Source organism: Lepidochelys kempii, chromosome 1 (assembly GCF_965140265.1).
Source record: "Lepidochelys kempii isolate rLepKem1 chromosome 1, rLepKem1.hap2, whole genome shotgun sequence".
In the NCBI taxonomy this organism is placed as follows: Eukaryota; Metazoa; Chordata; order Testudines; family Cheloniidae; genus Lepidochelys; species Lepidochelys kempii.
Genome location: NC_133256.1, coordinates 157,019,786 through 157,047,372, shown reverse-complemented (window position 1 = coordinate 157,047,372; position 27,587 = coordinate 157,019,786). Strand labels below are relative to the sequence as shown.

Below are 27,587 nucleotides of genomic sequence, written 5' to 3'. Positions count from 1 at the left end.
CCCCTACAACGCCCAGACGAGCAGGAGAGCCCCGCCCTCGTGCTGACAATCTGGCGGGGCCTATGGAGGAGGGTGTGGCAGAGATACCACCAGGCATGGGAGAGAATCCTCCCTCCCTTATGCCGCCCCACCGTCCCCCCACCAAGTCCCTGAGCCATCGCCTTTACCCCCTGACACGACCCCTGCTAACCAGCCCCCAGATGATGCCGTGGAGGGCTGGGCCCTAGTCCAGGGGAAGTGAGGCAAGCAGAAGGCTCAAGCTCCGCCTCATCTAGCTGAGGCGGAGGCCCCCCGGAAGACCAGGAAGCCAAACCTTCCGCTTTGCCCACGAGTGCGTCCCATCCATCGGTGTCAGCTGGGAAAGACGTGGTAGCACCGGCAGGTAGTGTTTCCCCTCCACGGGCGACCCTCCCTCCGAGATCCTCGAGGAAGCTCCTTCTGTCCTGACACTACCCGAAACCCCCGTGAACCCCAAGGAAGCTGTCGTGGCAGGTGCCAGCGGGGAGAACCCTGGGGCGACGGAAAGTGTCCTCTCCTCCATGTTTGAGGAGATCGAGGCCCTAGATCTGACCCCTGTTGCCCAGGGGGAGAACGACCTTTTGCCAGCAAACCTCGATTTGGGCGACCTCACTCCACCCCTCTTTTCCCCATGCTCCCTCCCCCTAACTGCTGCTTCTGCTCCCACCTCCGAGGAGCCCTTGGACTCCTCTCACAACCTGGCCGCTGATGGCACCCTGCTGACGACCACCGAGCCTGCTCAGGTGACAGCCGGTGCCACACGGCTGGGACACGAGTCGCCAGGGGCACCCCCGTTGGTGCGGAGCAATCGATTTCCTTCCCGGGCTGGGGCCCAACAGAACATAATCCACCTCCTGATGCTGTGGCCGCTAAATCCACCATAGAGCCCGCGCCCGATATCACTGAGAGCTCCCTCTCCACCCCCTTAACCCTCGAGTCTGATCGGGAGGCGCCACCATCCAGCTGCTTGCCTCCCGAAACCCAGAACCTCGCCTCTGCCCCTGCCCCTATCCAATTTACCTCCTGCAATGTCATTGCTGCCACCGGGGCTGTCTCCTTCCCTTTCCCAACTGATGACCCCCAGAGAGCGGCCTTTGTGTTCTCCCGCCCTGACCCATTAGGAGCTGCTATCTTCCCTCCACCACCCCCTATCGCCCCAGAGCTTGAGGCAGGCCTAGAAGCTCCAGCCCATCAGGCACCCTGCCGGGGGTCCGCACCCTGCTTGTCCGTTTTAGTGGACTACGGGGCTGCACCAAGCGCCCCGCCGGGGAACAACCGGGAAACCGTAACCCCACCCCCCCATGAGCTGCGAGGAGAGCTGCGGAAGTTTTTAGAGGATGTCCGTGGCTCCCGCAACAAGGTACAGCTTGCTCTCCAGTGATGGGGGAATTTTTTTCATATCCTCCGGGCCACAAGGGCCCTCATGGGGGAAGATAAAGGGATGGGGAAGCAGGATGCCGTGGCCTACTGGCAGGTCCGCGTCTTCCGTGACCAATTACTCATCTACAGGATGGGTCAAGGACTGTTGCGTGGCCCGCTGGGGGATGCGAGCGTCCCTGCCAGTGAGGATCCCCCCGGCCTCCCCCATGACACCTCTCACCATCGCAACGTTGAACACCTGGGGTTGTAAGATGGCTCTCCGCAGGTCCCAGGTGCTCTCCTTCCTTCGGGAGGGAGGGTACTCTGTGATTTTCCTGCAAGAGACCCATACGGATCCGACCGCCGAAGACAGTTGGCGGCTGGAGTCGGGGGACAAGGTCTACTTTAGCCTTTCCACGATTCGGCAGGCTGGAATGGCGACCCTGTTCTCCCCTGACCTACGGCCCGAGGTGCTAGGGGTCGCCGAGGCCATGCCGGGTTGCCTGCTGCATCTCCAGGTCCGTATAGAGGAGCTCGTGGTTAGCCTCATTAACGTCTATGCCCCGACATCGGGCCCGAGGCGGCTGCAATTCTATCAGCAGGCATCTGCCTTCCTCGGCACCTTGGGATTCTCACGAGTGCCTGGTCCTGGAAGGGGATTTTAATACCACCCTCTAGGAGCGAGACCGCTCGGGGACCGAGCAGTGCCCAGCCGCCGAGGACACCCTCCGGGAGATAGTTGAACATCACTCCCTAGTGGACATCTGGCGTGACCACCACCCGGATGACACTTCCACGTTCACCTTTGTCCGGCGGGAAGCCCATCGGTTGAGCCACTTCCGGTTCGGCCGCATTTATTTATCACGCTTCCATCTCTCACGAGCCCACTCCTCCAGCATTTGGCTGGCCCCATTTTCTGACCATCACCTAGCCACCGTGACAGCCTCCCTCTGTGCGGAGAGGCCGGGGCCAGCCTATTGGCATTTTAACAACAGCCTGTTGGAGGATGAGGGCTTTGTGACGTCCTCCCGGGAATTCTGGCTGGCCTGGCGAGGGCAGCGGTGTGCCTTTCCCTTGGCGCGGCGATGGTGGGACCTGGGGAAGGTGCGTGCCCAGCTTTTCTGCCGCGACTACACCCGGGGCACCAGCGGACGGAGAAATGAGGCGATAGAGCAGTTGGAACGGGAGGTCTTAGAGCTGGAGAGGCATTTGGCCACCAGCCCCGAAGACCTGCTCCTCTGCGGAGCGTGCCGGAAGAAGAGGGAGGAGCTCTGGGCCCTCGAGGACCATCGGGCCCGGGGCACCTTTGTTCGACCCCGCATCCGCCTCCTTCGGAAGATGGATCGCGGCTCCCGCTTCTTCTATGCCCTGGAGAAAACGAGGGGGGCCAAGAAACATGTCACCTGCCTCCTGGCAGAAGACGGCACCCCCGTCACGGAACCGGCAGAGATGTGCGGAAGGGCCCAAGCCTTCTACGCAAGTCTTTTCTCCCTGGATCCGACCGACCCTAGCACTTGCAGAGTGCTTTGGGAGGAGCTCCCTACGGTCAGCACGAGCGACCAAGACTGGCTAGAGTTGCCTCTCACTCTGGCCGAGTTCTCAGAAGCCCTCCGTCGTATGCCCACTAATAAGTCTCCAGGCATGGACGGTCTGACTGTGGAGTTCTACCGCGTGTTTTGGGATGTCCTCAGCCCAGACCTAGTCACCGTCTGGGCCGAGTCTCTGCAGAGTGGGGTCCTCCCTCTTTCGTGCAGGCGAGCTATGCTCGCCTTATTGCCGAAGAAGGGGGACCTCCGCGATTTACGAAATTGGCGTCTCGTCTCGCTCCTCAACACAGACTACAAAATCATAGCGAAAGCAGTCTCGCTGCAGCTAGGGTCTGTGCTGGCGGACGTGATCCACCCGTCCTGGACTGCAGTATCTTTGATAACCTATTTCTGGTTCAGGACCTTTTGGAACTCGGGCGTAGAGACAGTCTGTTGTTCGCCCTCCTGTCCCTACATCAGGAGAAGGCGTTCGATAGGGTGGACCATGGGTACCTCCTGAGCACTCTGCAGGCGTTTGGCTTCGGACCCCAGTTCGTGGGTTTTCTCCGGGTGCTGTACGCTTCCGCAGAGTGTCTGGTTAAGCTCAACTGGACTCTGACTGAACCGGTCAGCTTCGGGCGAGGAGTACAGCAGGGGTGTGCCCCCTCTCGGGCCAGCTGTACGCTCTGGCAATTGAGCCCTTCCTCTGTCTCCTCCGCAGGAGGTTGACAGGATTGGTACTGCGGTAGCCGGAGGTGTGGCTGGTCCTGTTGGCGTATGCCGATGACGTGCTCCTCGTGATCCAGGACCCCGGCGACTTGGCACGGGTGGAGGCTTGCCAGGCCATCTATTCGGCAGCCTCCTCCACCCGGGTCAACTGGGTCAAGAGCTCTGGCTTGGTGGTGGGAGACTGGTGGCAGGCGAGCTTCCTCCCACCCGCACTTCAGACCATCCGGTGGAGCGCGGGTCCGCTGCTCTACCTCGGCGTTTACCTTTCTGCCACGCATCCCTCTCCGCCGGAGAACTGGGAAAATTTAGAGGGCGGGGTGACAGAGTGGCTCCGGAAATGGACAGGACTACTCCAATGTCTCTCCCTCCGAGGGAGAGCGCTGGTGCTTAATCAACTAGTCCTGTCCATGCTCTGGTACCCGCTCAACACCCTGGTCCCAGCCCCGGGTTTCCTGACCAACCTCCAGACATCGATTCTGGGGTTCTTTTGGTCAGGAACGCACTGGGCCCCTGTAGGGGTTCTTCATCTGCCCCTGAAGGAAGGAGGACAGGGCCTGTCATAAATATAAAGGGAAGGGTAAACCCCTTTAAAATCCCTCCTGGCCAGAAGAAAAATCCTCTCACCTGTAAAGGGTTAAGAAGCTAAAGGTAACCTCGCTGGCACCTGACCAAAATGACCAGTGAGGAGACAAGATACTTTCAAAAGCTGGGAGGAGGGAGAGAAACAAAGGGCCTGTGTCTGTCTGTATGCTGCTTTTGCCAGGGACAGAACAGGAATGGAGTCTTAAAACTTTTAGTAAGTAATCTAGCTAGGTATGTGTTAGATTATGATTTCTTTAAATGGCTGAGAAAAGAACTGTGCTGAATAGAATGACTATCCCTGTCTGTGTGTCTTTTTTGTAACTTAAGGTTTTGCCTAGAGGGATTCTCTATGTTTTGAATCTAATTACCCTGTAAGGTATCTACCATCCTGATTTTACAGAGGTGATTCCTTTACTTCTATTAAAAGTCTTCTTGTAAGAAAACTGAATGCTTTTTCATTGTTCTAAAATCCAAGGGTTTGGGCCTGTAGTCACATATGCAAATTGGTGAGGATTTTTACCAAACCTTCCCCAGGAAGTGGGGTGCAAGGGTTGGGAGGATTTGGGGGGGAAAGACGTGTCCAAACCACGTTTCCCAGTAAACCCAGTTAAAGTTTGGTGGTGGCAGTGGAAATTCCAAGGGAAAAGGGTAAAATTTAATTTGTATCTTGGGGAAGTTTTAACCTAAGCTGGTAAAAGTAAGCTTAGGAGGTTTTCATGCAGGTCCCCACATCTGTACCCTAGAGTTCAGAGTGGGGAAGGAACCTTGACAGGGCCTGAAGCAAGCTCTGAAGCCAGTCCATATCTGGTACACGGACATGACATCTTCAACATGGAGGTCAAAGTCAATCAAAATTCTGTCTGGCTTTTTTGTATTGCAGAAGACTAGCAAGGTATGATCCTGCTTTCACTGAAATCAATGGCAAAATGTCTAGTGTCTGCAATGAGAGCAGCAATGGGGCCTTCATATGTCAGGGCTTGCACAGCACAGTAGCCAGACAAGATTTTTTGACTCTGGTGCTTAGAAAAGCACATACTAAAGCTGTTGGACTTTTAAAATATACAGCACCTGTAATGAGCTAGGCAGGCCACACTTGAACAGGCTGAACTGAATTGGTAAGTTTTCTAACATTTGGTATAGTCTGTATTATATTATTTACCTGGTCTAGATGTGTGTATTCACCATGCTGTTCACACCCAATATCGAAGACATACTTTCCACGACCTATCGGCTGTAAAAGAGAAACAAAAAGTTAGCAAGACTTTGAAGCTAGCAAACTCTGAAGGAGTAAATGAAAAATACAAAAGATCACTTAACACTGTACTATGTAATTGACACAATATTAAATAAAAATGCAATGAGAAAACTAAACTTTGGAGAAACTTTGCATCCTCATTGATTCATTTACATCTGTTACATTTATGGTTCAAAGAATACTGTGAAAAATGGGGAACCTGGTTTAATTTTTCAATGTAAACAGTACATACCAAAACAACAACATTTGCTAGTTTTTCAAATTCAAATAGCATTTTCCAACATACAGTACTTACATTTCCATTTACAAACTTGCCCTGGTATCTGTGCTTTAGATGAATAAGTTCAGCTGCTCCTTCCTGTTGCCCATTTACCCAGCCACCAACATATTTAGAGCCAGTCTCTGCATAGAGATATGTACCTTGCCCATGCCTGAGAAGCAAATAATAATTTTACTTTATATTACTGTAAATTAACAATGCAGGATTTCTTTGCAATTTTATTGCATTAAACATACGACTAAAATAAATGCCACATTAGCCCATATTTCCAACACCAATAACATCTTCTTCATACATTCATGCTCATCTGCCTTCTGTGTCTGGCTCTATTTAAATCAGCTGATGTCTTACTGCAGGCTTTCCTCCCATTCCAAACTGGATTTGGTTACTAAGGCCCTCCCACAGCTCTCTCTTTCAAAAGGACATCCACAACTCTGAAGACAATGTTTTTTTTTACTTCATCAAGAAACTTGAAAGTTCACTGTAATAATGAAACAAACCTATAGTGGCTAAGCCATTCTCCAGTGTAGGTGTCTCCATTCACGTAGTAGTAAATTCCATTGCCATGTCTTTGGTCTGCTACCCATTCTCCTGCAATGGACATGATAAAAACAGAGTGAGATGTGATAAATTTTACTTGTCACAGAAGTCAGCCTTTAGAATGATCATCTAGACATGTAGTCGACTTTTTATGTGAATGAAGAATATATAGTATTTGAAAATGTAAACTCAGACAACGTTCACTGTACTAACACTTTAGATTATCACCATTTCACTAACTCTCCAGTAAATATAGTCTCCTGGCCTTCACAAGATTTAAATTTCTAACACAGGGCAAAACCCCTACCTTTCAGGCTGCCTTTGCACATCGCAAAGCAGCAAAAAAAGACAGCACAAGGCAAATTATTTTCCTTTCCAGGTCACCTTTAAGATCTGAGAGAATTTACACACATCAGACGAAAGGATGATAGGGTGGGACTATTTCAGAGTGTCTTATACTGTAGCTGAAATAATCTTTTAACAGGTTCTAAAGAACCTAAGCCAAAACCAGTAACTGAGCTTTCTGATTTTCAGATACTGTGCAACAGGAGGTGGGTGGCTCAGAACATCTGAAAATCTGTTCACTCATTTAGGGGCATAAATATGGATGTGGGTGCCTTAAATTAAGCACTTAAATTTAAAAACTTTGTCTTTGGTTCTGACCTCCTCTTTCAAAGCTGATGGTATAGTGCACAGCATTACTCTGTTGACATTTTTTATTCATTTTTTTCAACAATCAGATCAACCTCCTGATGTTTTGCAGAGACAGCATTAGTCCTCACATTAAATGTCATCCTGGAAAGGAACTCTCTGAAGATGGTTAATGAAGCAGCTGGAGTCTGACTTATCTGTCTCATATTTCAGGGAAGACAGTGAAGAAAATCAGATTGAATCAGTCATTCCTAGTACTAAAATGTGGGGAAATATTCTGTATGAGCTTCTATTTCAGGAGCTGGACTAATGATATGCTGCTCTTCTGTCTTATGAGACTCTTTAAGTATCTTGCTTAAACTGTTGCATTTCCTAGACATTGTTACCACAAAGGAAGAAACCGCATTCTTAAAATCTGTTATTTGTAGAAGATTGTAGTGACCCTTCAGATTAATCCTGAGAATTCTGTTCAGGGCAAAGATCTAAATCAAGCTATATTAAATAATGCTGTAAAAGAAGTCTAAAAGAGCATATGGGGATGGAAGAAGAACTGCTGGCACATGTTAATTTCAATGGAATGCCATTGATTTCAGTGGAAGTGAGGAGGCTAAATAACTTTGTGGATTGGGCCTATATAACATAGTTTTATGGTTGTTTTTTTGTGGGGGTTGCTATCATATTAAAGATAGGTGCAGACAGAAAGTAAGGGAGTCACAATGACATCAGTGAAGACTTCTTTCCTTAGAGGGGGAAATATAAAACAAAGACTGCACTAGTAAAATATAGTCTGACCTCATTTTAGCAGTATTTTAGCCTCAGAAAGCAAACCATGAGGTAGTGCTTAAGTAATTGCTCCTCAGTGAGCAAACAATCCAGCGTAGCTTTCCCAGTACATGAATCAGGACAAAAGACACTGCCACAAATAAATTAATTTAACTTATGTCTGTGCAAGTCACTTAATTCTTTCTTGCACTTCTGCTGACATCCATTTCTTCTGCACTGCAAGATGCATCAGTGTAAATCTAATCTTCCCATGCCTTCCAATCCATGTTCTGATGAAAACAGTTCAGTGATGCTCCCTGGTGAATGCTTAATCACAAGTCATAGAATCATAGATTTTAAGGTTAGAAGGGACCATTATGATTGTCTAGTCTGACCTCCTGCACAACGCAGGCCACAGAATCTCACCCACCCACTTCTGTAACAAATGTCTGAGCTACTGAAGTCTTCAAATCGTGGTTTAAAGACTTCAAGGTGCAGAGAATCCTCCAGCAAGTGACCCATGCCCCACACTGCAGAGGAAGGTGAAACCCCTCCAGGGCCTCTGCCAATCTGCCCTGGAGCAAAATTCCTTCCCGACCCCAAATATGGTGATCAGCTAAACCCTGAGCATGTGGGCAAGACTCACCAGCCAGACACCAAGGAAAAAATTCTCTGTAGTAACTCAGATCCCACTCCATCTAACATCCCATCACAGGCCACTGGGCATATCTACCGCTAATAGTTGAAGATCAATTAATTGCCAGAATTAGGCTATCCCATCATATCATCCCTTCCATAAACATATCAAGCTTGATCTTGAAGCCAGATATGTCTTTTGTCCCCACTGTTTCTCTTGGAAGGCTGTTCCAGGACTTCACTCCTCTGATGGTTAGAAACCTTCATCTAATTTCAAGTCTAAACTTCCTGATGGCCAGTTTATATCCATTTGTTCTTGTGTCCACATCGGTACTGAGCTTAAATACTTCTTCTCCCTCCGTGGTATTTATCTCTCTGATATATTTATAGAGAGCAATCATATCTCCTCTCAGCCTTCTTTTGGTTAGGCTAAAGTCAGATATAATGCCTACATTTGGTGGGGGTGCTTCTACTAAGCAGCAGATTTCTTATCTACCTATAATATATAAAGCTTTCTTCTCCTGGATCTCTCACTTCTTCTGCACTGCATACTTATAGAGGTATACAGAGGAGGGAAAAGACTCTTGCTACTCCCAGAAGTAGAAGCTGCATTAGGATATTAATCATAGTGTCTCAAATTGTGGAATTGTGGACCACGGAGTATTTACTGATTGTCCACAGATAGATAGTGGGTCACTTGGTGTTAACTCACATATATATATATATATATATATATATATATATATATATATATATATATATATATATATACGCCCTGCGGGGGTTGCTATCATATTGAAGATAGGTGCAGATATATATATGGACTCCTCCCCTGCTGTTGGCAATCTCACCAATAATGATAAATAAATGTTCTCCCAAAGGGTAAAAACATTTTTTTAAAGTAAGCTTTAAAGGCTCGATTCTTAAGTCTAAGCTCTCTGGCCACAGATTCCCCTTGGAAAATTCTGTGGAAATCTCTGCCGGTGTAGAGTTCTGCCCAGCCGTGCAAATAGGCCGGTACGCTCCAGTATGCCACACCAGCAAGGTATTTATAACTGCTATGGTGTACCGGAAAGACACAGGAGGAGCCGGTGGCCCCATGGCTCTTCTCTGGTGTGGCTGTACCGTGGCTGTGGGTGGTACAGCAGCCCCGTCGGAGAATAGGACTGGGGGAGAGGCTGGGGGCGGTACAGCAGCCCTGCCAGAGGACAGAACTGGGCAGCCAGGCTGTAGGTGGTACAGCAGCCGCGCCGGAGGAGCTGCCGGCATGGGGCTGCCCAGCAACCCCACATTCTCCTCCTTTCCTGAAGTCTCTGGCACAACAGAAGGAGGACAGAGCACTCCCTTCACAGGTAACATGGGTGGATCATGGGGAGGGGAGGGGATGGGGAGAGCATGGGGCCCCGGGCTGGGGGCAGGGCCAGGAGGAGTCACATGGAGGTGTCACGTGGGGAGATCACATGCCCCCCACTTTTTAGCTGCTGCCCCACCGTACCAGTAAGAAATGGATTTTACCTGCACCACTGGTTCTGCCACATCTTACAGTAGTTCTGCTGACAGTATTCCATTTGGTATACGGGGATGGAGACAAGTCTGAGGAGTGAGCCATGTCCAGGAAAAACAGGAGATGAATTCTCTGCCAACAGGGTAAATTAAAACTGCCTTCCTGAAGTTTTAACTTACACCAACTCTGGGTGGCTGAGAAACGGTGAGCTGTGATTAGCTTCTCCTTAGCCTCCACTCTCTGCTGCTTTGCTTGGATGCATTGGAGAACTGAATCCTATTTTTTACAATGCTCAGAACCTATAGCTCTTTGAAAGGATCTGAAAATGTTCTGGACTGAACTTGACTGTCTGTCAGCATAATCACTACACGTCAATGAATATTCTTGTGATGTTCTTGGGTTGTTTTTAACATAAATTATACTCTCTTCTACTCTGATTCTAACTAAGAATGCAAAGAATTTGCTCAGCACTAAATATAATGAAGCATTCCACTTGATCAGATGATTTGGCAGGAATAAACTATTGCCAAAAAGTTCAATCCACTCTTCTCCTAACATCATCCGTGGTGAGGCGGGAATGAAGAGGGAAAAATGAATTTTGGGATAATTTTGTGGATTGAGGTAATAATATGCTGCCCAGCTCATTGTTTCCCATAATTCCACTGAAGCACCTCATCTTCTCAAATATTTAAACCTTCATAATTATGTTCAACAACAAAAGATGCACATTTTACCTTCATATTTTGATCCATCTGGATACATAAAAATGCCTTGACCATGCTTTTTGTTCTCAAAGAATTCTCCAATGTAGCGAGCACCATTTTTAAATCTGTAGGTCCCCTGCAATATATTTGGTATAGATATAGTACTTTGAATTAAAAGGATAATGAAGTGCCTAAACTAATGGAACTGCTGAAACACACGCATGGCTTTCAAAATAATCCTCTATAATTATCTTACCCGCCCATTTCTCAGACCATTGGCATACTCTCCTTCATATGTATCACCATTGGGTAATCGTGCTCTTCCATGTCCATGTCGTTCACCTGCTGCATTGCGTTCACCTTCATATTCCTGATTAAATGGAATAAGCCATTCAGCAGTTTAAGAGGCAGGGGTTCTAAACTGAATCCAATATGAGTACAAAGAGGAAACCAATTGTTTGTCCTGAACAGCTCCTTTTCTTCCTGAGTCCCAGGAAGGCACCTGGCCAAGAAATCTATTGGTAACTGTGGTGAGTATCTTGCACTAAGCCACCAGACCCCACCTGGTACCCAAAGGTGTCTTCTGCCTGCAAACTACTGAAATTTGTTGGGGGCTGGATTCTTGCTACTTAAACAGCACTAAGTTGAAACAGACACTAAATACCATAGTAAAATGGCAGGACTTCACTCAAGTCCTTTTTATCTCTACAACTCCATAGAATACAGTAGCTTAGCAACTCTTCGAAGCTGAGTATCACTAATGTATAGACTCCAACAGAACATAGCAACTAAAGACATCATTGTATTTATAAGATTATTTCTTATTTTAAAAAACATTATGTTTGAGAAACACATCTCATGACTTTGAGAATCCCAACATAACAGTGATTAATTATTTTTTTTTAGTTTCTCCATACTTTAATACTACAAATCCAAAATTCTGTGTGATCCTAGTCCATGGCTCTGCTCCTACTCTGACTGACATGAGTGGCAAGCCTTCTGTTAACTTTGATTAGAGCATGATTGACCCTTAAAATATGTAACAGTAATTACAAATTCAGTTCTTTTAGGTGTGACAAAACTAAAGATATGTGTCTAATGGGTCCTTTTTCATTAATAGTCTACATACTTATAGACTGGGGCTGTGCCTGGGGAAAAAGGGTTTATAGATTCAAAGGGACCATTATGATCATCTTGTCTGACCTCCCTATAGCACAGCCATAAAACTTCTCCCAAATAAATCCCAGAGTAGATCTTTTAGAAAAACATCCTATCTTGATTTTAAAATGGTCAGTGATGGAGAATCCACCAGGACCCTTTGTAAGTTGTTCCAATGGTTAATTGCTTCGCTGTTAAAAAAATGCATGCCTTATTTCCCGCCTGAACGTCTCTAGATACAACTTTCAGCCGCTGGGCCGTGCTATGCCTGTCTCTGCTAGACTGAAGAGCTCATTATTACCTATTTGTTCCCCAGGAGGACGCTGACGGACTGTAACCAAGTCACCCTTCAACCCTCTCTTGGCGCACAGACCCACAACCAGCCCCCGCCCCTCCCCCACCCAGGCACCCCGGTGAGCAGGGGAGCCAGGCAGGGCCTGGGGGGCAGTGAAGGGCAGCCCGGGGCTAGCGGGGGCCGGCTCTTCTCCACCAGGCTGCCCAGCGCCGCGCGGGCTCTGTCGGGCGGGGCGCCGAGGGCACCGGGGAAAGGCGGCTGCTGGCGGCCCAGGCGGCGCCGCGGGCTCTACGGGGCGGCCGAGCCCCAGGCAGGGGCGGGTGACGCGGCGCCCGGCCGGGTGGGGCGCGGGCCCGGTACCGCGCGGCGGGGGCGGCCCCAGACCGGCGCGGGGGCGAGGGGGGAGAGGCGGCGCCGGGTCCCGGAGGGGCCGCGGCCCGCACTGACCCCCAAGTCGTTCTCCGCCTCCTCCTCGAACTCCTCCGAGCCCAGGTCCGACATGCCCCGGCCGGGCCCCGCGGCGGCGTTCCCGTCACCATGGGAACCGCCGGCCCAAACAGAAGGAGGCGCGCGCCGTCGCCCTAGCGACACGCACAGGCCCCGCCCCCTTGCCGCCCCTGGGGCGCTTGGTGCTGTCCCGGGTGCTGAGAGCCGGGCGCCCCGCCCAGCCAATAGGCGGCAGCGTCACGCTTGGGCCGGAGGGGGCGCGGAGAGAGCGCACGGCGCAGCGCCTGAGGGCACAGTCCCGGGCAGACGAGGGGCCGGCAGGGGGCGAGGGACTGGCTGGCACACAGGGGGTACAGGGCACCCGGGGCATGCAGGGGGCAACGGTCAGGCACAGAGCAGGACACGAGGCACAGAGAAAGTAGCACCCACTGACGTGAGGGGGGTGTGCAAGTTGTGGGATGACAGATGCAATGCAGGGTATGGCATGCACAGGGCGCATTCAGCCTGCTGCACATGTGGCGTAGCGCTGAGCACAAACAAATGGCATCGCTACAGCGTGTGGTTTAGCTTGGCAATGATGGAAGAAGGCCTGATGTGCCATGGCTTTACTAGTCCAACAAATATATGGGTACCAGTCAAATTTCCAAATTTCTGCACTTCTGAGTGTGTGGCTTGCATCTGACTCTAAACTTTGCCAGAGTACACCATGTTCAGATTTTCATTTTATGACTATTGTAGAGAGGGACTTCAGCTACACAACTCTAACAAGGGTTTTGGTTTGGACTCATCTCTAGATCAGTGCACAACCAAGGGCACATAATGTATGACCACTCCTTACTTCACAAAGTACAAGTGTGGCAGGCCTTTTTGCCTATTAGAAAATGAAAATGACCACATCCCAATAAATAGAAACCTCCTTCCTCATACCTTTGTTTGTTTTGTTGGTTGGTTGTTTGGTTGTTTTTGTTTGAGTTTCTTTAAAGGAATGTTGGGCCTCAATTTTATTGTTGTGATGACTGAAGTCCTCCATGGAAATGCAATTATGATAACATACATACACATGTTCAATAGTGTATAGCTTGTCTTTATTAAATATTTACTTTCCCCAGAAATAGCTCCTTTCTTTACACCTAGGACTTCTTTTTTTCTAGTGTGTACAATTAATGTCATGAGCCTGTCTAAGTCAATGCTTCAAATGCTCACAAAAATTTTTCTGTCATGCATACTGAGAGTTCCCAGTAATTCAAATAGTTTGGTCTTGGATCTGTAAATAATATTTTAAATTTAAACTATTACTATGTCCAATTTTCTTTCACTTGGGTATAGTGGTGTTCAGAAATTCCAGTTTATAGACTTTTTATCTGCTTGTTATATCTTATGATTTTTGCTTGTAAATGAGCCTTGTTCATTAGGAAAACAGAGCAGGCCCTCTCTGTGGACAACTGGGTAAATCTTATTGGAAACTGTGTACTCTTTCAAATCGAAGCCAGAGATCTTATGATAAAGGTACCAATGTGCTGGCGTGTCTGAAATCCATCAAGAAAGATGCAGCTAACTTGGCAGTACTCATAGTAAGGAGAATTTATGCACAAAAGAACTTGTGTGTGCCTTGACTAGCATCAAAAGAAATGTGTTTCCATGAGAATATAATACAAGAGTACATTGATAATAACCTGTACTTCTTCTGTATTATTGATGTATATTGAGGGAGTGAGATGTGCAATGATGGTGACACCAGGCTAGATATCAAGCAACAAATATCAAAAGCAGCAAACAACATACATAAAACTGAAAAGATCTGGAAAAGTAGCATGATTGGCACTGACTCAAAAATATGAACGTTTAACTCCAGCATCATGTCTGTACTCTTTTATGGAATCTACTCCTGAAACTGATAAGAACATCACTTCATTCTAAAGTAAATGGATGCGGAAGATCTCCAGAGTCCACTGGAAAGAGTTTCTTGCAACACCAGAAATTCTCAGTACAGCAAATCAATCTAAAGCATCAAATATGAACACAAGAACGGTCATACTGGGTCAGACCAAAGGTCCATTTAGCCCAGTATCCTGTCTTCTGACAGTGGCCAATACCAGGTGCCCCAGAGGGAATTAATAGAACTGTTGCCCATTCCCAGCTTCTGGCAAACAGAGGCTAGGGACACCATCCCTGCCCATCCTAGCTAATAGCTATTGATGGACCTACCCTCCATGAATTTATCTAGTTCTTTTTTTGAACCCTGTCGTAGTCTTGGCCTTCACAACATCCTCTGGCAAAGATTTCCCCAGGTTGACTGTGTGTTGTGTGAAAAAATACTTCCTTTTGTTTGTTTTAAACCTGCTGCCTATTAATTTCATTTGATGACCCCTAGTCCTTGTGATATAAGAAGGAGTAAATAACACTTCCTTATTTACTTTCTCTACACCAGTCATGATTTTATAGATCTCTATCATATCCCCTCTTAGTTGTATCTTTTCCAAGCTGAAAAGTCCCAGTCTTATTAATTTCTCCTCATATGGCAGCCTTTCCATATCCTTAATCATTTTTGTTGCCCTTTTCTGAACCTTTTCCAATTCCAGTGTATCTTTTTTGAGATGGGACAACCACATCTCCATGCAGTATTCAAGATGTGGGCATACTATGGATTTATATAGCGGCAATATGATATTTTCTGTCTTATTATCTATTCCTTTCCTAATGATTCCCAACATTCAGTTCACTTTTTTGACTGCTGCTGCACATTGTGTGAATGTTTTCAGAGAACTATCCAAAATGACTCCGAGATCTCTTTCTTGAGTAATAACAGCTAATTTAGACCCCACATTTTATATGTATAGTTGGGATTATGCTTTCCAATGTGCATTACTTTGCATTTATCAACACTGAATTTCATCTGCCATTTTGTTGCCCCATTATCCAGTTTTGGGACATCCTGTTTTAGCTCTTCACAGGCTGCCTGGGACTTAACTATCTTGAGTAGTTTTGTATCATCTGCAAATTTTGCCACCTCACTGTTTACCCCTTTTTTTCAGATCATTTATGAATATGTTGAATAGGACTGGTCCCAGTACAGATACCTGGGAGACACCATTATTTACCTCTCTCCATTCTGAAAACTGAGCATTTATACGAGGGGTCCCAAAGTCAAATGACCACGAGGGCCACATGAGGACTAGTACATTGGCCCGAGGGCTGCACCACTGACCACCCCCTCACCTGCTGCCCTGGCCCCACCCCCACTCCACCCCTTCCATGAGGCCCCGCCCCTGCCCCACCTCTTCCCACCCCTTCCCTGCCCCCATTCCAACCCCTTCCCCGAAATCCCCACCCAAACTCCGCCCCCTCCCTGCCCCCAGGGGGTGCAGGAGGTGTGCAGGGTGCGTCAGGGGGCTCAGGGCAGGGGGTTGGAGTGCGGTGTGCAGCAAGGGGCTCAGAGCAGGGGGTTGTGGTGTGGCAGGGGGCTCAGTGCAGGGGGTCAGGGCGCAGGAAGGGTGTGGGGTGCAGCAGGGGGCTTAGGGCAGGGGGTCGGGGTGCAGGGTGCAGCAGGGGGCTCAGGGCAGGGGGTTTGGCTGCAGGAGGAGTTCGGGGGAGGGGGCCAGACGGCACACACTGCGGGCAGGGCAGGCTCCCTGCCTGCCTGCCCTGCCTCCGTGCGGCTCTAGGAAGCGGCCGGGACCTGGGGAGGTGGGGCACAGGGGTCTGTGTGTTGCCCTGGCCGTGCCTCCAGGTACCTCCCCCGAAGCTTCCATTGGCCAGGAACAGGAAACTGTGCCCCCCCCCCACACACAGGTTCTGGCTGCTTCCTGGAGCGGTGTGGGGGCAGGGCAGGCAGGCAAGAAGGGAGCCTGCCCTGCCCCGATATGCACTGGGCCAGAGCCGTTCTAGGTAAATGCTGTGGGGGCAAGGGGGCCGCGGGGAGCTGGTAGGCGGCAGAAAGTAAACTGATTTATACCTACCCTTTGTTTCCTATCTTTTAACCAGTTACCAATCCATGAGAGGACCTTCCCTCTTATCTTCTGACAACTTACTTTGCTTTAAGAGCCTTCATTGAGCCTTGTCAAAGGCGTTCTGAAAATCTAAGTACATTATATCAACTGGATCCCCCTTGTCCACATGCTTGTTGACCCCGTAAAAGAATTCTAGTAGATTGGTGAGGCATGATTTCCCTTTACAAAAAACATGTTGACTCTTCCCCAACAATCTTTGTTTATCTGTATGTCTGAAAATTTTGTTCTTTACTATAGTTTCAACCAGTTTGCCCAGTACTGAAGTCAGGTACTGTAATTGCATGGATCACCTCTGGAGCCCTTTTTAAAAATTGGCATCACATTAGCTATCCTCCAGTCATTTGGTACAGAAGCTGATTTAAATTATAGGTTACAAACCACAGTTAGTAGTTCTGCAGTTTCACATTTGAGTTCCTTCAGAGGTTTGAGAATCTCCCTCACATCCTCAGTCATGAAGACTGATGCAAAGAATTCATTTAGTTTCTCCGCAATGGCCTTATTGTCCTTGAAAGCTCCTTTAGCCTCTCAATCATCCAGTGGCCCCACTGGTTGTTTAGCAAGCTTCCTGCTTCTGATGTACTTAAAAAAACTTTGCTATTACTTTTGGCTAGCTGTTCTTCAAATTCTTTTTTGGCCTTCTAATTATATTTTTACACTTTTGCCAGAGTTTATGCGCCTTTCTATTTTCCTCACAAGGATTTAACTTCCACTTTTAAAGGATGCCTTTTTGTCTCTCACTGTTTAGCCATGGTGCCACTTTTTTGGTTCTCTTACAATGTTTTTTAATTTGGGGTATACATTTAAGTTGAGTCTCTATTATGGTACCTTTAAAAAGTTTCCATACAGCTTGCAGGGATTTCACTTTTGGCACCGTACCTTTTAATTTCTCTTTAACTAACTTCCTCATTTCTATGTAGTCCCCCTTTCTGAAATTAAATGCTACAGTGTTGGGCCATTGTGGTGTCTTCCCTGCCACAGGGATGTTAAATTTAATTCTATTATGGTCACTATTACCAAGCAGTCCAGCTATATTCAGCTCTTGGACCAGATCCTGTGCTCCACTTAGGACTAATCAAGAATTGCCTCTCCTCTTGTGGGTTCCAGGATAAGGTTTTCCAAGAAGCAGTCATTTAAGGTATCAAGAAACGTTATCTCTGCATCCCATCCTAAGGTGACATGTACCCAGTCAATATGGGGATTGTTGAAATCCCCCATTATTATTGAGTATTTTATTTTTATAGCCTCTCTAATCTCCCTGAGCATTTCACAGTCACGATCACCATCCTGGTCAGGTGGTCCGTAATATATTCTTACTGCTATGTTCTTATTATTATTAGAGCATGGAATTACTATCCATAGATTCTATGGTACAGTTTGGTTCATTTAAGATTTTTACTTCATTTTATTCTATGCTTTCTTTCACATACAGTGCCACTCCCCCACCAGCACGACCTGTTCTGTCCTTCCGATATATTTTGTACCCTGGTATTCCTGTGTCCCACTGATTATCCTCATTCCACCAAGTTTCTGTGATGCCTATTGTATCAATATCCTCATTTAATACAAGGCACTCTAGTTCACCCATCTTATTATTTAGACTTCTAGCATTGGTATATAAGCACTTTAAAAACTTGTCTCCTTTTAGATGTCTGCCATTACACAATGTAATTGAATGGGATTCTTTTTTATTTGACTGTTTCTCATCAGATCCTACCCATATTTTATCATCTTCCACCCTCTCCTCCTTACTAGGACATAGAGAATCTCCATTAATAGATCCTCCCCTAAGGGATGTCTCTGTCCAAACCACATGCTCCTCTGCGCCAGCTGGCTTTCCCCCAGCCCTTAGTTTAAAAACTGCTCTACAACCTTTTTAATGTTAAGTGCCAGCAATCTGGTTCCACTTTGGGTTTGGTGGACCCATTCTTCCTGTATAGGCTCCCCCTTTCCCAAAGTTTCCCCAGCTCCTAATAAATCTAAATCCCTCCTCCCTACACCATCATCTCATCCACGCATTGAGACCCTGCAGTTCTGCCTGTCTGTCTGGCCCTGCGTGTGGAACTGGAAGCATTTCAGAGAACGCTACCATGGAGGTCCTGGATTTCAATCTCTTACCTAGCAGCAAAAAGAAAAGGAGTACTTGTGGCACCTTAGAGACTAACATAAGCTCAAATAAATTGGTTAGTCTCTAAGGTGCCACAAGCACTCCTTTTCTTTTTGCGAATACAGACTAACACGGCTGTTACTCTGAAATTTACCTAGCAGCCTAAATTTGACCTCCAGGACCTCTCTGCTATCCTTCCCTATGTCATTGGTACCTACATGTACCACGACCACTGGCTCCTCCCCAGAACTGCACATAAGTCTATATAGATGTCTCAAGAGATCCGCAACCTTTGCACCAGGCAGGCAAGTCATCATGCAGTTCTTCCAGTCATTGCAAACCACTCAGCTATCTATGGCACCTTAGAGACTAACCAATTTATTTGAGCATAAGCTTTCATGAGCTACAGCTCACTTCATCGGATGCATACTGTAGAAACTGCAGAAGACATTATATACACAGAGACCATGAAACAATACCTCCTCCCACCCCACTCTCCTGCTGGTAATAGCTTATTTAAAGTGATCACTCTCCTTACAATGTGTATGATAATCAAGTTGGGCCATTTCCAGCACAAATCCAGGTTTTCTCACCCTCCGCCCCCCCCCACACAAACTCACTCTCCTGCTGGTAATAGCCCATCCAAAGTGACCACTCTCTTTACAATGGGTATGATAATCAAGGTGGGCCATTTCCAGCACAAATCCAGGTTTTCTCACCCCCCACCCCCATACACACACAAACTCACTCTCCTGCTGGTAATAGTTCATCCAAAGTGACCACTCTCCCTACAATGTGTATGATAATCAAGGTGGGCCATTTCCAGCATAAATCCAAGTTTAACCAGAACGTCTGGGGGGGGGGGGTAGGAAAAAACAAGGGGAAATAGACTACCTTGCATAATGACTTAGCCACTCCCAGTCTCTATTTAAGCCTAAATTAATAGTATCCAATTTGCAAATGAATTCCAATTCAGCAGTTTCTCGCTGGAGTCTGGATTTGAAGTTTTTTTGTTTTAAGATAGCGACCTTCATGTCTGTAATTGCGTGACCAGAGAGATTGAAGTGTTCTCCGACTGGTTTATGAATGTTATAATTCTTGACATCTGATTTGTGTCCATTTATTCTTTTATGTAGAGACTGTCCAGTTTGGCCAATGTACATGGCAGAGGGGCATTGCTGGCACTTGATGGCATATATCACATTGGTGGATGTGCAGGTGAACGAGCCTCTGATAGTGTGGCTGATGTGATTAGGCCCTGTGATGGTGTCCCCTGAATAGATATGTGGGCACAGTTGGCAACGGGCTTTGTTGCAAGGATAGGTTCCTGGGTTAGTGGTTCTGTTGTGTGTTGTAAGGCGAATGGTCACTTTGGATAAGCTATTACCAGCAGGAGAGTGAGTTTGTGTGTGTGGGTTTTGGAAAAAAGGGAGGGGTGAGAAAAACTGGATTTGTGCTGGAAATGGCCCACCTTGATTATCATACCCATTGTAAAGAGAGTGGTCACTTTGGATGGGCTATTACCAGCAGGAGGGTGAGTTTGTGTGGGGGGTGGGCGGAGGGTGAGAAAACCTGGATTTGTGCTGGAAATGGCCCAACTTGATTATCATACACATTGTAAGGAGAGTGATCACTTTAGATAAGCTATTACCAGCAGGAGAGTGGGGTGGGAGGAGGTATTGTTTCATGGTCTCTGTGTATATAATGTCTTCTGCAGTTTCCACAGTATGCATCCGATGAAGTGAGTTGTAGCTCACGAAAGCTTATGCTCAAATAAATTGGTTAGTCTCTAAGGTGCCACAAGCACTCCTTTTCTTTTTGTGAATACAGACTAACACGGCTGTTACTCTGAAACCTGTCAGCTATCTATGTTTCTAATGATCAAATCCCCCATAACTATTACCTGTCTCTTCCTAATAACTGGAGTTCCCTCCCCTGGAGAGGTATCCTCAGTGCAAGAGGATACCACGACATCATCTGGAAGGAGGGTCCCAACTATCCAATGAAGTGAGCTGTAGCTCACGAAAGCTTATCCTCAAATAAATTGGTTAGTCTCTAAGGTGCCACAAGTACTCCTTTTCTTTTTGCGAATACAGACTAACACGGCTCTGAAACCTGTCAACTATGGGATCGTTTCTCTCTGCTCCAGCTGGATGTTCTCCTTCTCTAAGACTTTCATCCTCCTCCACAGCACAGAGGTTGTCAGATCGAGGGTGGGACCATTCTACTGTGTCCTGGAAAGTTTCATCTGTGTGCTTCTCTGTCTCCCTTAGCTCCTCCAGTTCAGCCACTCTGGTCTCCAAAGCCAGTGTACGGTCTCTGAGGGCCAGGAGCTCTTTGCACCAAACACAAACATATGCCACCTGCCCAGAAGGCAGGTAATCATACATGCTGTATCTGGTGCAATAAACTGGATAGCTCCCACTCTGTTGCGGGACTTCTGCCTGCATTCTCTTTTTACTCCTGCAGCATATTCCTTTGTTGATGTTTTGTTTTTAACAGGGGGTGTTTTTCGGCTTTAAGTTTAAAGAATGTTAAGTGTATCTAGCCCCCCATACACGCACACTCATCCTCTAAAATCCCTTGCAAAACTCCCCTGTTAGCTGCTCCTGTAAGAAGATGGCAATGGACACCTTTTAGGACACACTTTAAGGATACCACCAACATGACTTTCACACCACTTTTTCTATCTGGAAAGAGAAAAATAGGGTAACCTAGAGAAACTTAACACAGGATAATAGAGAAAGAAGCTAAATCCGTCAACATGACATTCAGAAGCCTGAACAGTCCAGCATAAGATGTAGAAGTGATCAATGAAATTGTTTTTAATTGTTCACTTTATTAATATAACTTCATGAGTAAAGTTTTATGAATGAAACTACATTCATTCAGAAAACCGGTTACCCCAATAACTGGCTAATTGAGTTTCACTTTCAATCCAATTGCTGCTTAAATCACTGAAACTTACGCTGTTTCAACATTGTAACTTCTGTTCACTGTTTGTCATTCCTTACACTTGTCGATGTTGTAACCCAAACTCCATTTTAACTTGTGCCAAACTCCATTTTAAAATGCTCACTCCGTTTTGTAAAAGCTTGCTGCAACCTTCATTTTTGTAAAACCCTGCTGTAATCTTATTAGTTTAGTTTAGATGTGTGAATGAGGTATGGATGGATGATGGAATCAACCTCCAGCCCCAGCCTGTCCTGATGAAATAAAGTGTAAACACCCAACAGCTGAAGATGCAGACAGCAGCCCTGACAAAGTAAGAGGAGTCCACCCTCAAAAGAAAAGAACAAAAGTACAATTGAAGAAACATCAAAGCCAGGTCCTAGGCTGAAAGTCATGTCTGCAATTGATGGGTGATCAATCACACCGGACCCAGAGGCAGCGTGACACAGCAAGACTTATAGACTCTGGATTCAGACTAAAGCCTACGAAAAGGATGGGTGAGATGGAAGACTTTGGAGGGTAGCATTCTGCTACCAACATGGAAGGGCATCGGTGCATGCCCAACAGAGACCCAGCTCTTCCTTGTGCCCGGCTTTCCTGGCCAGTTAGCCTCCACAAGCTACGAACCCAAGCCACGAACTCAAGCTACATTCAGGACTGGTAACTATACAGCAGCCGCAGAACATTTGGTGTGTGTGTGTGAGTGTCTGTGTTTATATGTGTGTGTGTGTATGTATGTGTATATACATAGATATTAGATATTAGTTATTGGTCTTAAATCAAATTGTGTTATTATAATAAACGTGACATCTTGTCTTGTCCCCTGAAACGATCCTGTGCAGTTTTGTCTGGATAACAAAGACCAGAATAAATGGTGGAAACTGATGGATGCCCTGTGCATCTGAGGGTGCTAGAGGATAAAAAAGAAGAAAAATAATAGACAATTAAATCTCATGCTTCAGTGCTTAAGCCAATTGCCTCAGCAGCTGGGAAGGATTCCCAGCTTTCCATGTAAAGCACTGCATGGTGCATTGGCTAGGTGCATTATTTGTAAGCCAAAAGGGAGGTGGGGAAGAGTTCTGTTTCCTCTAAAAATGCCTGGTGCTAGCCACTGCTAGAGGTAGGACATTGGAATTCATGGACTAGTGATGTGATCTGGTCTGGAAAATCTTATGTTCCTGGATAAATAAACAGAAGCGGTGTTCTTAAGTTCCACTAAAATTGAATTGTCACTGCCAGTATGACTACAGGGAAGTTGCTAAACCACTGAGCTGGTATTCAGGTACTGCATGATGGGTGCAGTATAAGAACCTATATCAAATAAACAACTTATGCAGTCATCTATACTCTGGCTAAATGTGTCTTTTTTGCCTGATGACTCTGTAGTCTTTTCTCAGGACAAGTCTACCCTATTGTGACGGGGCACACTTACCCTGCACTAGTACTGTGAGGATTAACTGTACTTTCTGGGCCATGGAGGCCACACCCCTGTTGCCCTGCTGGGAATGCTTCGGTTGGAGACTAGATATGAAAGGGAGCAGCTTGGCTCATTCAGGGCTGACTGCTGAAGAGGAAGGATGCATGCTGTCAGCTCCAGACTGGGAACTGTGGAAGCCCCTGATGGTGGAAGCCAGGGACGCTGAGATTCTGGAGGGTGCCCAAGGAGTATCGGAGCTTCTGGGAGCTGCACTGACCAAGGAGCCCAGAGACCCCAGGGACGCTGCATCAGGAACAGGGTAGAAAGTAGCTCAGGGGGACAAGTTACGGTGCCATGTGGGGTCAGTGTGTTTTGGGTGGATTTCCTGCTGACTCAGTGGCAGGCATACTTACCGCTGACAGGGCCCTGAGCTGGAACATGGTGGAGCAGGGAGAGTCTGGGTCCCCCTACCCAGCTGCCATCTCCCCCCTCACCCCCAAGTGACAGCCCACCCCTCTGACTGGTCACCAGGCCAAACAGCCCTACTGAAGAGGGCCATTATACTGACTCTGGCCACCAGGCCACACATCCCTGCTGAACAGGGCAGACATATTGAATTTTACCCCAGGCCAACCTATCCCAAGATAAGGAATAGTTGTATACACTCAGCCACAGCGCCATCATTACCCCTACCCCGTCCCAAGGAGGGACAGGGCACACTTGCCCTGCGACACCTAACAAATTAAGTTGACCTAAGTTACATCAATGTACAGCTACTGAAGTAATTAAATCACTTTTGCATGTCCACACTACACTTCTTTTGTCACTCCTCACCAGGAGTGCTTGCGCCAATTTGGCTGGCATTGTGGGACATTGTGGGACAGCAAAAGTCAATGTAAGCAATGCTGTGTCTACACTGACACTGCATCGACCTAACTACATCAGTTTAAGTGCTACATCTCTCATGGAGATGGAGCTATTAAGTCAGTGTAGTGGGTGAATTACATTGGTGGGGGCTAGATTTTAGTGTAGATGTTTACAGAGTTAGCATACTGTAGTGTAGACCTGGCCTCAGTAATAGATCATGCAAATTTTTGTATTCTGATTTGCTGTTCTAAATCCCTCTGTTATAATTAGCTATTGGCCTCAGAACTCATTCACGTACCCAAAACAAGTACAACCACTTCAACTTCTAACTATTTAGTCACCCTCACCTAATTATCGGTATCAAATAAATGTAGGGAGTGAAGAGGGTTCCCCACTTCACAGGGCAAGGAAGATAATGGGCTGTTATTGAGATAGCGAAAACTGAGAAGGTAACAGGGAGTAGTATTGGCTGTCGGCATAAGGAACTGGAGCACTGAGAATGGTAGCTAATCAGAACAGTGTGTTCACATCAGCCAATCATGATACCCTATATGGAGAGATGTTTTGTGATAGTCGGTCAATTTTTAATCTATTTCTTATGTGTGGAGTGCAACATGTGCAAAGGAATGTCTTTTTCACATTAGTTTACACACAAGTCTATACATTCAATATGTAGAAACGTGGCACTTATTAATGCTCTGCCACTGACCTACTGGGTGGCAAGTCACTTCCCCTCCCTGTGCCCCCATGTCCCCATTTGTGAATTGGGGATAATAATACTGATCTCCCTTTGTAAAGTGCTTTGAAATCTTCTGATGAAAAGTGCTCAAAAAGAGCTAGGTATTCTTGTTCTATGGCATAGTCTCATGATTTTATTCCCCAGGGAACAAAGGTGAGGAGGGAGAAGACATTTTATTAAAAAGTAGTTCAATGTTGCTTAATATTGACTTAGCTAACAAACTCCTTGTCCTTTGGCTTTGGAGTTTATTTCGTGAATGGTTATTAATCTGCGGGAACGTCCTGTTTTGAGATATTTAACAATACTGAAATCAAACTTCCCCAGCTGTCAGAGCAAAAGAAGCTGTACACTTACTAACTCATAATTGTATGACTATTTCTCACTTGTGCAAATCCCCTGTGCCTGAATGAGGGAGTCTGTACAGTTATTTCTTAATAACTTTGTGTAGTATACAAACCATTCTTACTACTTTCAGAATTTGACATCTGCTTGTCAACACTAAACATAACCACCTCCTTTTCTTATCTCCTCCTTCCTTCCCCCTAATAACACCTCTGTGATGATCGGGGAATTTGTCTGTACAATTTGTGAATTCTGTTTGAGATTATGAGCTCTGTATATGTCTATCAGACTGCAAACTCCATTTTGATTGTAAGGCTGGTCATTACCTTCCTACTGTCTTTTGACCTCTATCTTGAACCAGAATTCCAGAGGGGTGCTAGAGAGAGAGAGGGACCCAGAGTCTGGGCTCCATGCAGGGTCCAGAGGCTTAAAATTCCAGGGACCAGTGGCTGAGTTCCCTCACAGTAGTCTAGTGTTTGGCTGAAATGGGGCACTCAACTGTGGTCTCTTCACAGTTTCTTATATAACCAGATGCTCAATTGGCATTTACAATCACAAGTTGTTAAAGAACCTTGTGTGCTTTTATCCTCTCCAATAAGCCAGCCAAGTGCACTCCAGACTTCTAGCCCTTAAAGAGTGCTCCATTTTAGACCCTTCCCCATACGCTCTCATCCCTCCTCCAGTAGCAGCACATCTGTGAACTGGAGCGGTTTTTCATTACCTAGGCACTGAGATGGCTCTCTGGAACCCTTTTTAGAATCCTGTCACTAATTTAAGATGAAAGTTGAAGTGATTTCTCTGATTCCAACAGAGCTCATCTCTGCTCTGGATACAGTTAAATTGTCATTGCCAGAGTAGACTTATTTCTGGGGCTCATTCCTGAACCATTGAAGTCAGTGAGATTTTTTTTCTATTGACTTCAGTGGGGGCAGAAAAAAGGCCCTGAATGTCAAATTTGTTTCCTTTGGAATGCACCAGGTATTTTTTAAAAAATCCTAGAAAAGAATACTCTCGGATCTTTTGTCAGGTCTTAACATCCACCCCTCTTCAAATTACACAAGTTAACTCTCAATACAGAGTATATTATACTCATGAACAGAGTATAACCCTTCCAGCAAAAGTGGAGCTGCTTAACATATGTGTATGTATCCCTCTGTGTTTATGGCTAAGAAAAAGGTTTGTTTTATACATGAAAACAAATGAATGGCTTACTTAGTCCTTCCTTCCCTACACCCTGCAAACACAGATGCTCCTGAGACATAGTTTGTCACTGCCTAAGGACAAAAAATATGGAGGAAGCCAGTCTTGAAATACTAGTAGCACTTCATTACTCCTCACCTAATGCAACCCTGCTCAGCTTCTATTGCAGACCCAAGGGAAGTGGTAATACCTACTCCAGAAACTCCTCAAACCTTACAGCTGACTTTGAAATGCTTAGCATATTCCATTCTTAAGACAAGTATTTTCCCCCTAAACTTTTATATAAAAAAGGGAGTTTCCCCTTCCAATATTTGGAAGGGGACAACAGAGAAAAGGACACATCAAATACCATTTAAAGGAAAAACTCTCTTCCTCCACCAGGAAATTAATCTTATGAACTCTTCCTCAACACTTCTATAACAGGTGAAGTTACGGCAGCCCCTAATGAGAGAGTTGGCACTAACTAGGTAAATAAGATCTTTTATGCCAATTGCACTGATCAATAAAGAAAGGAAATGCTCTTAGTATTACCTATAGCATATAGGACAACTTTATTTATTTCTTCATTGCAAGGTTTTATTGCGAAGTGTGTTTTTAAAACAAACACTCATAAGAAATTCCCAGTTCTACTTATTTGGGCCCAATTCATAATAATGTAGCGGTAAAGTGGCCAGATCTCTTCATTACAGTTATCTGAAGCCCAATTTAGCAAAGGAGACAGAGTATGAAGGATAAAAGTGAAATGACTAGGGTAGTTAGGGCTAATACCCTCCTTCTTGCTCTCTAATGCTATGACACTTAATAGGCCTGCTGAAGCTGAAGCTGTTTTGGTCATTCAAATATAGGCTGCTTCTGCTTGTCATGATTAGTCTTTTCTTTTACCACAGTATTTGTAGTTCTGGCTTCTTCTGAGAGAGTTGATAGATTAGTGGTGGTCTGTACTATTACTGCCTATTGCAGGCTGCAGGCCCTTCTTTTTTTTCCCATATGACTAGGGCCCTACCAAATTCAAGGTCCGTTTTGGTCAATTTCACAGACATAGGATTTTAAAAATTGTAAATTTCACTATTTCAGCTATTTAAATCTGAAATTTCAGTGTTGTAACTGTAGGGTTCCTGACCCAAAAAGGAGTTGTGGGGGGTTTCAAGATTATTGTAGGGAGGGTTGCAGTACTGCTACCCTTAGTTCTGCACTGCTGCTAGAGGGGCACTTCTGCACCGCCTTCAGAGCTGGGCAGCTGGAAAGCGGCAGCTGCTGGCCGGGAGCCCAGCTCTGAAGGCAGAGCTGCCTCCAGCAGCAGCGCAGAAGTAAGGATGGCATGGTATGGTAAGGTATGGTATTGCCACCCTTACTTCTGCACTGCTGCCTACAGAGCTGGGCCCTCAGTCAGCAGTCGCCACCCTCCGGCTGCCCAGCTCTGTGCCCAGCAGCACAGAAGTAAGGATGGGATGGAATGGAATGGTAGTGCCGCCCTTACTTCTATGCTGCTGCTGGCAGGGTGCTGCCTTCAGAG

At 46.4% G+C, this 27,587-nt stretch overlaps 1 protein-coding gene across 3 annotated transcripts in view; it reads right to left on the bottom strand.

Annotated features, from left to right (window-relative positions):
* Positions 1-12,565, bottom strand: part of RSPH1 (radial spoke head component 1) — a 31,115-nt gene extending 18,550 nt beyond the window's left edge. For 2 of the 3 annotated variants that reach the window (XM_073359851.1, XM_073359840.1), the window contains exons 1-7: positions 12,447-12,565; positions 10,803-10,916; positions 10,577-10,682; positions 9,854-9,931; positions 6,250-6,340; positions 5,765-5,900; positions 5,374-5,445 (exon numbers count right to left, since the gene is read on the bottom strand). In XM_073359851.1, the coding sequence (XP_073215952.1) occupies positions 5,374-5,445; positions 5,765-5,900; positions 6,250-6,340; positions 9,854-9,931; positions 10,577-10,682; positions 10,803-10,916; positions 12,447-12,500 (651 nt within the window). In that variant the 5' untranslated portion in view covers positions 12,501-12,565. The remainder of the gene's footprint in view (positions 1-5,373; positions 5,446-5,764; positions 5,901-6,249; positions 6,341-9,853; positions 9,932-10,576; positions 10,683-10,802; positions 10,917-12,446) is intronic. The other variant, XM_073359861.1, reaches the window with a different exon arrangement.
* Between the last annotated feature and the right edge of the window lie 15,022 nt (positions 12,566-27,587).